The sequence below is a fragment of the Lissotriton helveticus genome, chromosome 5_1, assembly GCF_964261635.1.
Source record: "Lissotriton helveticus chromosome 5_1, aLisHel1.1, whole genome shotgun sequence".
Taxonomy (NCBI): domain Eukaryota; kingdom Metazoa; phylum Chordata; class Amphibia; order Caudata; family Salamandridae; genus Lissotriton; species Lissotriton helveticus.
The window spans coordinates 209,977,935-209,990,378 of NC_136065.1; the positions used below are offsets into that span (position 1 = coordinate 209,977,935).

The following is a 12,444-nucleotide window of genomic DNA, read 5'->3' on the forward strand; positions in this document are numbered from 1 at the left end:
GCCGACCAAGGCAACACGCACTTTCGGCGTCGATGGCGCCTCTATTGCCTTCGGTTGTGAAGGCACCGAAGCTTTCACTTTCGGTTTCGATTTCACCATTTGTGGCTCCTGAGAAGTGTCCGTAGCCGGGCCCGGAGGCGAGACTGTAGAACCCAGTGTAAGATCTTGGGTAAGGCCATGTGGCGATCCCTCGACCTGAGCCGTATGAATTGATTCCAAGGGGCATAGCTCCTCGCTTGAGCTATCTTCCATGGCCCCATAGGCCCCATCGTCGTCTCCTACCTCGTCAACGACGTCTTCAGCATCGAGCATTTCTACGTCTGCATCGTAGCTGGAGTCGATTTCCGCAGCTGGATTGGACATCGGCTCTTGATCTTCCTGCTCGTCTGCCTCTTCTACATCGGTATCGAAAATGTTCACCGGGTCAGGTGCCGTATGCTGGGCCTCCTGGCGCGCCGAAGTCGAATCGTCTTCTTGGAGCGGAAACGAGAACAAGCCATACAGCTTGCCTCATCGTGATCCGGCGACAGGCACTTGTTGCACACCGGGTGGACGTCGATGTGAGGGTACTTCGAGTTGCACACGGGGCACCTCTTGAACGGGCTCCGTTCCATAATGTTTCGTCGTAGAAGGTCTCTAGCGTCGACCGGGCCTTGAGAGCCGAAGAGTCACGCGACTCCTCTGGATGTCCAACTCGGGAACTGAGCCGGAACAGAACTGGGCACCGATCGCAAGACAATACCGACGATAAGTAAAGGCCTTAGGGCCAAAAGAAAAGTTTCTATTGATTCCGAACTTGAGTGATCAAATATGCATCCGAACCCAATGGAGGAAAAAAACAATCTGGGGATGGAGTCGATGCCCATGCGCACTGTAGTCCAGGGGAGGAGCCACCTATCTCACGATACTTCGAAGACTCTTCCAGGACAACAATGTGCAATCATCCGGACCCAACACTAGGCGGCAATCTATGCAATAGATATGAATTCAGCAGCCCACATGCCTCGAACAGTAATTTCAACTGTTTCTGAACATTTGACCTATCTGTATCTAGATTTGTGAGAAAGTGCCATCTTTCTTGCATGGTATGCCCCCACTTGTTGCTGAATTGCTGATGTGGTTTGACTGAGTGTGCCCTGTGCTCCTGCCAATCAGGTGCCCAGGGCCTGTGTTCCTTCCCTAAAACTGTATTGAAACTAAAACCCAATTGGCATCCCTGGCCACCTGTCAGCCCCTGGTAAATGGTACCCTAGGTACCCAGGGCATTGTGACCAGAGAAGACCCCCTAAGGGCTGCAGCACTTATTGTGCCACCCTTAGGGGCCCTGTCCCCTGACACCTACACACTGCCTTTGCAGGCTGAATGTCTAGGGGCAGAACTAAACAAAGAGTCGACATGGCACACATCCCTGTGTGCCATGCACACAAACCCACTGCCCTGGCATCCATCAGTCACCCCTCTAGCTGGTTGCCCTATGCCAGAAGTGTGGGCATAGGTGCATGAGCCTTGTGCCCCTACAGTATCCAGGGCCATTTCTGGACACTGTAAGTGCAGTGCTGCCATTAGGAGTATATGGTACTGGGAGGTTGTCATTACAAACTCCACAGCACCATGATGGCTTCACTGAAAACTGAGAAGTCTGTGCGCTTCTCCAGCCCACTTGCTGTACTCAGCAACTGGCCCCCACCGGTTCGGACCCCCGCTCTGGAGGGAAGAACGGCGGGAAACCTTAAGTGAGGAAAGGGGTATGCCAGCCTATGCCAACTCCACCCCTCAGGCGGGAGAGGCGAGGTGAAGCACAACTCCGGGCTCCGGCCATCTTGAGGATGAGGAGCCCTGCCCAATCACAGCTAGGCTCCTGCTCCCCTCCCACAGGAGAGTAGCAGGCTAGGGGGTGTACTCACCCCAGGACAGGGACCCATTGGTCCCTGCCCTTGCCCTACCTGTTACGCCCCTACATTTAGTATTTAGGGGCACCCTGAACCTTCCATCCTCAGATCCCGATTGAAACAAGAAGAACAAGAAACAAGAAGACCTGCCGTGCAGCTGCTAACAAGAGGACGACACCCACTAACTTGGCCCCAGAACCCTGCAGGCCTGTTGATCCTTGAACCTGCTCTTGCGAAACTCCGGCGTCTCCTGCGGACAGCAACCTCGAAAATCCCGGAGGACCTGCCTGCCTTGAACCTTCCAAAAGACTGGGACACCCACGAGCAGTGGTTCTGCTCAAACAGCAATACCCCTGGTGCCAGCCAGGAACCGCGAATCCAGCCCACTCTGCACCTGCCGAGTGGACGTCCCCCCGGCGACTGTGACCAGGAGACCAGTGGCCAAAGACCCTCCTCGACGAACCAGACGACGCCTGCAGCCTCAGAACCAGGGACACCTCCCACCGCGACCAGCTGAGGGTAAGATTTCTCAACACCAAAAGACACCCCTGCATCCGGCCCCCTGCGGCTCCCTGTGCCTTCCTTTGGGGTACCTACCTCTTCTCCAAGATCCCAACTTACCTCTCGAAGTGGTGGCCGCACATGAAGAATCTCCGTACCCGAGACTGCAGCCTTTGTTCACTTTTTAACTTTCCCATTGGATAACATTAAGCGCCCGACGGCTCAAAATCACCCTGCACCCAGCCGCCCGAGTGCCGCTGGAAGTGCAACTACTACCCATCTCTACTTCCCGACTAACCCCGAGTAAGTGACCAGGAGCTCAACTCCCACAGCCGGGTGGCCTGCTTACTTGCAGGCCCCAACCGGAGGCACCCTACCCTCCATTGGATTGCATTGGGCCTACTCTCTCTGCACCTGGCTGCCCATGTGCCTCTGAGGGTGTAACAACTGTACCTTTCCGACCCTGGGAGACCCCTGAGTCTGTGCCCAGAACCGTAACTCTACCAGTCGAGTACTTACCTAAAAGCTGTTAACTCATTTTCCTTCCATAGGTTAACATTGACTGGTTTCACTTATAAATTCTTCTACGTGTTGAGTTTTGAAACTTTAAAATATTCATCTAAAATCAGCCAAATAACGAATTCCTAATTACTCACCCGTGATCAGAAGAGAAGCCAGTACTGTACCTTTTAGCCCAGTACTGAACCGAAAAAGTAATTATAACTGTACTTACCAGTAACTTGAATTTCCTCCTGTAGGATAACATTGCTTGGTTTTCACTGAAAAGTTTCTCAGTGTCAACTTTGAAAATAGAATTGTATTCTTTAAAAATCACTACTGTAACCAAAACGCTTTTACTTAACTGTTTACAGCTCATGTCTCGGGACTGAATTTAGGATCCAGTACTGTGGTTAGAAAAGTAATCCATAAAGTAATCAATTTTATTTACCAAGAAAAACCCATTGAGCTCAATGTTAAATTGTGTTTGAAATTGTGTTGCCTATTGCAACCACTGTAGCTATTGTACTTACAAAGTAATTACCTAAACTCACTCATATTGAGAAAACCTGTTGGTTCTAAAAAAAAAACTATATCCTTTGATACAAAACAATTGGCCTAGAGTTTAGTTCTTGACTGTGTGAGACCATTTGCTGACTGAGTGTGTACAACAAATGCTTTACCCTGTCCTCTGATACTGTCTTACTGCCCGACCAAGCTACCACTTTAGAGAGTTTAAGGGTATATCTAACTTTAACTTCTGCCATGCCTCTGGGGACTGTGGACTCTGTGCACACTGTACCCTACTTTGGTCCAGTATATACAGAGCCACTTTCTTACAACATTCAACTGTATTATCAGAAAAGTACTATTTTTTACTTACCTACGCCAAGTCTAGCTTGGTTCTAAAGATAAAATACAACAAAGAAATATTTTTATACAAAACAATAGGTCAGAGTTCAGTCTTTGAGTGAGTGAAATCATTTCTTGTCTGAGTGTGCATAATAAATGCTTAACACTACCCTCTGTTAAAGCCTTACTGCTCACCCACACTACCACAAATAGAGAGTATGGTTTCATCTACTTTAACCTCTGTAAGCCTTTGGGGATCCACTGGACTCTGTGCACTCTATACCTTACTTTGGAATAGTATATACAAAGCCTGCTCGCTTCCTTAAAGCTAGCAATCCCGGATATCCTGAAATATTACTGGGTAACACAGTTATTACTAATTAACAACGGGGTCTTCTCAAACCATCAAGAATCAGCCTATCAAGTAGATAGAGAGGCCATGGTTCACAGAGGACACAAGCCAATTCTTTGTCATAGGAAAAGAGAACAGGACTTGCCCACACCCTGACTGTGGTAAGGGTATGGCGAGAGGCCATTGACTATTTGGGCCAGAGAGGTACACTCATCAACTTGACCCTTCTATGGGACAGGGATTTATTACACAAGTTGGGGGCTTGACGGGCTTCTTGAGATGGTAATTTATAGATATAGAGCACCTGGGAAACATTTGGAGGGGACATGCCTCAATACAGATCTAAGTACTCTGCCAGGAATTTGAGCTGGTGGAATCGGGAAAATACAGGTATCTACAGCTGGGACATGCACTTAGGAGACATACACTTGAGGCACAGCAGCTACCAGAGGCGTTCCCCGCTAGAACATCGTTTTCTCACAGAGCCTATACTGGGCAAAGGAATCTCTTCAAGATACAGAAAACTGATTATTAACTTCCCTAATCCGTTCGGGGCATTGAGAGATGCCTGAATGGATTACCTAGACGACAGACAACGAATATTGAGTAGAAGCCATACGGAGCCCACAGGAAATAGATGTTCATGCCCGGCTCAGGCTAGTTCAGCGAAGGATTCTGCACAGGTCCTAATACTCTAGGACACTGTTGCATAGGATAGGTAAAGCAGATACAGCATTATGCCTCAGGGGGTGCAACCAAAAGAGCACAATTTTTCATATTCTAAGGCAATGCCCCGTGATACAGGAGTTACTGAGGAATTGTCCCTTGTTTTGTCTTTGGAAGTTTCCATGAATTCAAAATAGCTCCTCCTGACAATATCAGGAGAGGTGAACTGGTATCATAAGATCTGGCTAGTGGTTTCTGAGGGGTGGGAGGGTCACCAAGCACAACATAGCACGGGCATGGTATATGGCTGCTCCCTCAAGAATTGAATATTGGGAGTCGGACTTGATTGGTGCCAGAGGTCGGAACAGGTACTCTACCAGAGCAGTGGGCTGCCCCAAGAAATGGGAGAAAATATGGGGGGTCTTGAGTGACTTTAAGGGTTACAGATGAAGGGGTGCAGAAGTGGCAGCGTGGGGTAGCTTTGAGGAAAAACGTCTGTTGAGCTAACAGTATCATGAACTTCAACAGGCCGTAAAAGTATCATCATGACTATATATTCAAACTTTGAAAGTGTAGAACTTAATTGCTACGTTTGACATGTGATAATCTGCGTTCATTTCTCATAAACGCAGTATGATGAACAATTTTTAAATAAAAAGAATTAAAATTATTTTTTTAAAAGGCAATTTGAAGCAACACTCTTGGACCCCAATCTAATCTTTTATTGTTTCCCTAAATTAAAGCTGTGGCAAAAACAGGAGCGTGGGGAAGGAGTGGTTTTGTGCCTGAATCCAATACCTCCTCTTGAACCAGTATGTAGTGTGATTCTGGTAAAGTCAATTTATCATTCCTTACACTGAACGAAAAAAGAAAAGAAAAAGGAGAACTGAAAAGTTGGCATGCTGTTTCAACCTCTTCAGCAAACAAAACGAGTACTGATCCCAACCCTGGTTTGGGGATTTACCATTTTAAGTGACAGTGAACAGCAAAAGGTGTACCCATATGGGAGCATAGTGAGTGCAATGCCAGGGCCAGTGCAAATAGGAAGTAGAGCCTGTATATGGGCAGGGCTAGAAGTTTGCCTGTGTGAGGTTAGGGTGAGAGATGTGTACGTTTTAGGCCAAGCTGAGATGTGTGCCCGTTTGACGGCAAGGTAACTGGCTTGCATTTGTGAGTACAGGAAAAGTGATCTAGCCTGCTTGTATGAATACAGGATAAGAGTTTTGCACCTGTAAAGGCAACGTGATAGGTGTTGTGCAGTGTGAGAGGATGGGCCTGTGTAACTGCAGGGTGAGATGATGTGCTTGTGCGACTGCAAGGAAACAGGCTGGGAGTGTAAGGTGAGATAAGTGCCTGTGTGAGTACAGAGTAAGAGGTGTACTGTGTGAATTACCAGCTTAATGTTCGCCTATGAGAGTGCAGCGTATTCAATCAATCATTCAGCATTTGCAAAGCACAGCACGGTCACCCCCTAGGGGTATCTGGGTGCTGAGGATGCCTTGTCTCTGCCAAAAACCCAGGTCTTGAGTTTCTTTCTGAAGTCTGCAAGGGAGGGTGTAGTTCTTGAGGTAAAGGGCAGGTTGTTCCAGGTCTTGGTGGTGATGTAGGAAATGAAGCTGCGCCCACTGCAGCTGAGATGGATGAGGTGGAAGTGGGCAAGGGCATGTAAGGCGGAACTCCACAGTCTGGAGGGTTAAAACTTCAGTCAATGGTTGATCTATGATGGACCTTAATTGTGGAGGGCTTTGTAGGCATGTGTGAGGAGTTTGAACTGGCCTATCATCTGGATGGGGAGCCAGTGGAGGTTTCTGAGTTGGGGGTGATATGTGACCGTTAGGGAAGATCCAGGATGAGTATGGCTGTTTGATCTGTATAGTCTGGAGTCGATTGAGGAGCTGGGTGGAGATGCAAAAATAAAGTGTTTTGCCGTAGTCAAGACAGCTAGGGATGAGGGCTTGAGTGACAGTCATCCTGGTGTTTATGCGGATCCATCTGAAGATTCTGCAGAGCATGCGGCGGGTGTGGAAGCAGAAGGAGGCGACTGAGTTGACTTGTCGTTTCCTGGTCTTTGGAGGAAGCCACCAGCTGTGGTCCCAGGCGGAGATGTTAATGAAGATCAGTACTTCGGTCTTGTCGGAGTTCAATCTGAGGCAGCTGTTTATCATCCAGTAGAAAAAGTTGGTCATGGAGCTGGAGAAGTAGGTTTTGGGATAGGTGGGCTAAGTTGATTGTCGTCTGCATAGGAGATTACGTTGAGGCCATGGGATCGGACTATGTTTGAGAGCGGGGTCATGTAGGTGCTAAATAGGGTGGGTCTGAGTGATGATCCTTATGACTGTGGAGGTAAAGGGTGGCAGTCGGATACTCTGTGCATCCTGAGAGGAAAGAGGCAATCCACTTGAGGGCATCTTGCTGTATGCTGATGTTGTGGAGTCTGTTGATGAGGGTGTTGTGGGAGAATGTGTCAAACACTGCAGAGGTCGAGGAGGATCAGGGCCATCGCTTCTCCGCGGTGGAGGATGATTCTGATGTTACCTGTGGCAGCAATAAGCACGGTCTCAGTGCTGTGGTTGGCTCAGAATCCTGATTGTGTGTCATCTAGTAGGTGATTATATTCCAAGAGTTCGTTGGTTGATTGCTTTTTCAGGGAGCTTGGCTGGGTAGGGGAACAGGGAGATTGGTCAATAATTATTGAGATCGCTGGGGTCAGCAGAGGGTTTCTTGAGGAGGAGTCAGACTTCTGCATGTTTCCATCTGTCCGAGGTTGCTGTGCTGATGGAGGCGTTGAGGGTGCAGGCGAGTTTCGTGCTTATAGTGTTCTATCCGAGGTAAAACAGGTGGGGAAGGAGGGGCAGCAGGGGTCTGTGGGCGACCCAGAATGTCTGCACGACATGTCTGTGGTGGTCTGGGTGGTGAGTGGAGCCCAGATGGTGATCATTTGGCAGGTGTTTGATGGTTGGTGGAGGGTGGTGGGTTGGGGGTCGAAGTTGTTGTAGATGGCTGCAATCTTGCTGTGGAAGTAGTCAGAGAGGGAGTCGTAGAGTTCTTGGGAGGGGTGGATGGTATTTACTGTGGCTGTCGGATGGAGAATTCCTGACTATTCTGAAGAGTTGTTTCATGTGGTTGGACGTGGAGTTGATTCAGGCAGTAATGGCTGCTTTCTTGACATTCCTTGATGTGACAGTGATAGTTGCGGAAGGCTGCTTTGCGAGCAGCTCGGTCGACGGGGTTCTTTGTGATTTGCCATCGCTTCTCCCGGTGGTAGCAGTTGTGCTTGGTAGTCCTGAGCTCAGAGGTTTACCAGCTGGCCTGTTATTAAGTTTTGTAGGCTTTTGTTGGTTTCAGCAGGGCGACTGTCTGAGCAGGTGGTGATCCAGGCAAAGAAGTTCTGGACTGCCTGGTCGAGGTTTAGGACTCGGTGGTGGTGAGGGACTGTGTCAACTGGATTCCAGTCAGTGACTTTGCTCCAAGTACGGTGGGAGGAGTTGTGGCACTCAGTGATGGTGTGCTGGGCATCGGAGATGGTGAAGTGTACAATGATATTGTTAGTCCAGGTAAGTTCTGTGGTGTAGCTGAATTTGATTCTGTCGCTGGAAGTAAAATTGGGGTTGAGTGTGTGTCGGGACTTGTGTGTGGGTCCGGTGACCAGTTGGACGAGGCCTATGTTGTTCAGGTTCTCCAGGAGGGCATTATTACAGTCAGATAGTTTGGCATTTCCAATGCTCGTCTTCTAATGGAACAGATGGCCTTTTTGACAGTAACAGTTAGGAGGTGCTGGGAGACCAATACTTTCAATATCAATATATATTTATGTGCCAAGCTGTGCAGAGCAATCCCAACATAGATAATAGTTTTTAGTTCTGTTTCATTTTCTATACGGTCCTCGTGAAACACTTATGGCATTACAATCTCAGTACTGCTGCATTTCTCAGCCCATCCTACTACTGATCTGCAAACAAAGCAGAAGGCCAAACTTATAATTTTTGACGTTGTTGTCATATCACTATGATGAAAGTAACAAATATCATATGCAAATGATTCCAACTTCAAATAAAGATGCTAGACCCACTTCTGACCTCATGTAACAATGCTCATCACCTTAACTAACAGCCCTTAATGCTTGTTGCACTCTCATGAGACTTGCTGCATAGGTGGGGATTAAAATAAGCCAATTTATGGAAAAGGACATCACTTCAATATTTAGAAGAGGTGGGTCATTGCAGTGCAGGACAAGGGTTCTCCATACAGGGTAGAAAGAGGAGGTCGCCTCCTTACCTGCAAGTGTGTAATATTTCGATCCACATTCATTGGTGACGTTACACAGTTGTGCGACACATATTTATAGTCAGTAGGGTTCGGCTCCTCATCTACACCATTGACGCATGGGATTGGTATTCTTTCATAACCACGACCAATGTCTCTGTAACACGTAACAAGAGAATTGCTAGTTCAGTCTTCATATTTATATCAGCATTGGTGCTCACAAAGCAAGTGCATTCTAGGTGTCTGTTTCGCCAGACCTCATTTAAACAAAATTCAAGTCTTTCTCAAATATAACGAACACCCAAGGATACAAACAATGTAGAAAAACATGGTACTGCGTCTAAACAGGCACCTACATCACAGTGTCAACGCATCTCACTGCATACGGTGTGCGTAGAAAAATAATTGCATTAGTCGGAAACATTACATCACGTGCTATCTCTAACACAATTAGGAGGCTGTGTTTATATAAAATAAAAAAAATAGCTACATTTACAGTGCTAAAATTAAACACTATTACAAGCTGCACTTAATATCTACATGCACAATGAGCAGTCAAAGATACTGAAAACAAGTAACTTTCCGCTCAAATAAAGACATCATGCTTTTGACGCAATCTTCAAGTTTGCAGCATATTTCAATTGACTTTCAGCGGTATTACTTAACAATTCACGATCTGACCACTTCATGTAGCCAAGAATGTGATACTATTTATAAATAGTTGGGCTAACCCAAAAGGAAGATACATCGTTGGGGGCTTTCACTGACTTTAACTAGGTCATCATACACTTTCCTTGCTCATGCAAAACGAGTTACCATGGTAAGGAGCAACATGAATGTAACTCTCTCCAGCTCTTCTCGCAACTCATTGGGTGATTGAAAGAACTACCAACGCCATCATGTAGGAAGCTGGGTTACTGTTGCAGTAACATCCCACCACTTTTTGCAAGACTACTGATGCACTTTGCGTTGATGTGCCCTGGGTCCCTGCCAATCAGGTTTCCAGGGCCTGTGTTCTTTCCCCAAAACGGTACCTTGTGCAATCAATTGGCACTCTCTAGCCACATGTCATCCCCTGGTAAATGGCACCACAGGTACCCAGTGCACTGTGACCAGGGAAGGCCTCAAAGGGCTGCAGCACTTATTGTGCCACCCTAAGAGGCCCTGTACCTTTAGACTCACACACTGCCTTTGCAGGCTACGTGTTTTACTACAGAACAAAGTGAAGAGTCAACATGGCACACATCCCCGTGTGCCGTGCCTACAACCCACTGCCTTGGCATAGATCAGCCACCCCTCTAGCTGGGTGCACTATACCAGTGGTGAGGGTACAGGTGCAAGAGCCCTGTGCCCCTACAGTGCCTTAGCCAATTCTTAGACATTGTAAGGGCATTAATGCCATTAAGAGTATGTGGTGCTGGGAGTTTGTCATTACGAACTCCCCAGCACCATAATTGCTTTATTGAAAACTGGGAAGTTTGATATCAAATTTCTCAGCACATGAAACGCATATTGTTGCCAGTGTAGGATTTAATGAAAAATGCACACAGAGGGCATCTTCGAGATGCCCCCTGAAAAACGACCTATCACTAGTGTCCAGGCTGAGCGGCTGCACATCAGCTGCCACCGCAATACATGTTTCATTTAGGCACTCAATAGCTCATTACACTCACTTTATTACTTATCATTGCACTTTCAAAAAGATACACATGCAACAAGAGTATGCAAAATAAAGCAAACAAAATTAGAAATAATAACATGCTTAAAATAAGAGGCACACTTAGAACTGCAATTAAAAAGAATACAATTTGCACCACTCCTGACAACCAGTACCCTTTACCGCATTCGCTCGCACTCACACACACGCACCAGCCACCCTCTCAGACAGACCGAACACCACCCACACATCACGACATGCAAGCTCTTCAACACCCGCTCGCTCACCAAATACACCATGGAGATAAGTGACCTACTGCACAATCATGCTCCAAACCTGCTCTTCTTCAGGGAAACAATCTCTGCACTGAACATTGCTACAGCCATACACGCTGGCAACAAAATTGCCCAGTAAGACTGTTAGCACAAACCCAGAGGTGGAAGTGCCAACATATTCAAAGATACTCAGTAGCTGCACTACCTCAACGGACACCCCCACCAGCTACATGGAACACCTCATGTTCCTTTTCAAATAACTTTATTTCGGAATAAAATGCCATAAAAGTACAAATAATAAATATGTATATACAATATGTCCCCAATAAATTCCTTAAACAGGGAAAAAAGCAATAAAACATATGTACAATAAAATAAGAGACTTTGACACAAAGTTAGATGAGAACAATCTTCAAGCACAGTAAACAGACAAATATATGCAGTTAAAACATATGCACAATATAAAACAAAACAAAACTTTGGACAAAATTAAATGAGGACAATCTACAAGCTTAGTGGTCAAGCAAATATATACAGTTAGAACAGGATTGCAAGTCTGATTGCCCACATACGCTTCAGAAATTTTGCTATAGAGGATACAAACAAAGGACAAGTAGTGCTTCTTAAAATTCTACGGACAACCAAGAAACTTCATGTTCCCATCTGTCCGCAGTGGTTTAATTCATACATTTCTAGGTCTATCATACATCTGGGAAGCAAATCGTACATGGGGAACAGTCTCATTCAATTTTTTACAGGATGGACATAGCAGTATATCGTTGTCCCTCCATCTGCTTGAATAAGCATAAAAGGGTAGAGTGCTGGTTCTAAATTGGAAACACAATGTTCTCTCTAAGGGGACCACAATACTGTCCCAAAAGATTTCTAGGGCACTATCGCATTTGAAATCTAAAAACTCCGATCAAGGTTGCAGTTTCATGTATTAATTTCTAAAAAGTCCACGCTCCATAGTGCCTCTTCATTTCCGTTATAATAGGGATCAGAGCTGATGATGGAGATAGCCACAAATCTGACCAACCCAAGGAACCCAGGGGAAAGCAAGATGTGTTTGAGGTTAGTAAATCATGTCACTTTCCCGTAGGTATCGGAATTAATAATATCCTGTAGGCCTAAGGCATACTGTGAAAGTTCTGGTGTAGTTCACACCCTTCTCCAGTACAGGAATGGACACAGCCTTTCTTTGCTTTCAATGGGTTTCCTACCCATGTCAAAGAGTTGGCGTACTTGATGGGAGATTGACAATACTCTTCCAAAAGTTGTTCTCGCTCCTCCCAAGCTCTAAAGAATTTTAAAACCTCCATAGGTCTGCACCGCATAATGCAGAGCTCACAGCTTTAGTCTTCTTAATATTCAGGACTCGGAAAACAGGTTTGGTATACGAAGACTGATGTTCCCTCAAGTTCACACCTACAATTTGTTTATGTTTGATAGTCTTTTTATCAAGATGGTACTTCCAAATGATTTTACGAT

The 12,444-nt window shown here is 46.2% G+C and overlaps 1 protein-coding gene across 10 annotated transcripts in view; it reads right to left on the reverse strand.

Annotated features, from left to right (window-relative positions):
- The window catches only part of EHMT1 (euchromatic histone lysine methyltransferase 1), a 984,283-nt gene that overhangs the window by 183,880 nt on the left and 787,959 nt on the right, over nt 1–12,444 (reverse strand). For all 10 annotated transcript variants that reach the window (XM_078642016.1, XM_078642018.1, XM_078642009.1 and 7 more), the window contains one exon: nt 9,034–9,178. In XM_078642016.1, the coding sequence (XP_078498142.1) occupies nt 9,034–9,178 (145 nt within the window). The remainder of the gene's footprint in view (nt 1–9,033; nt 9,179–12,444) is intronic.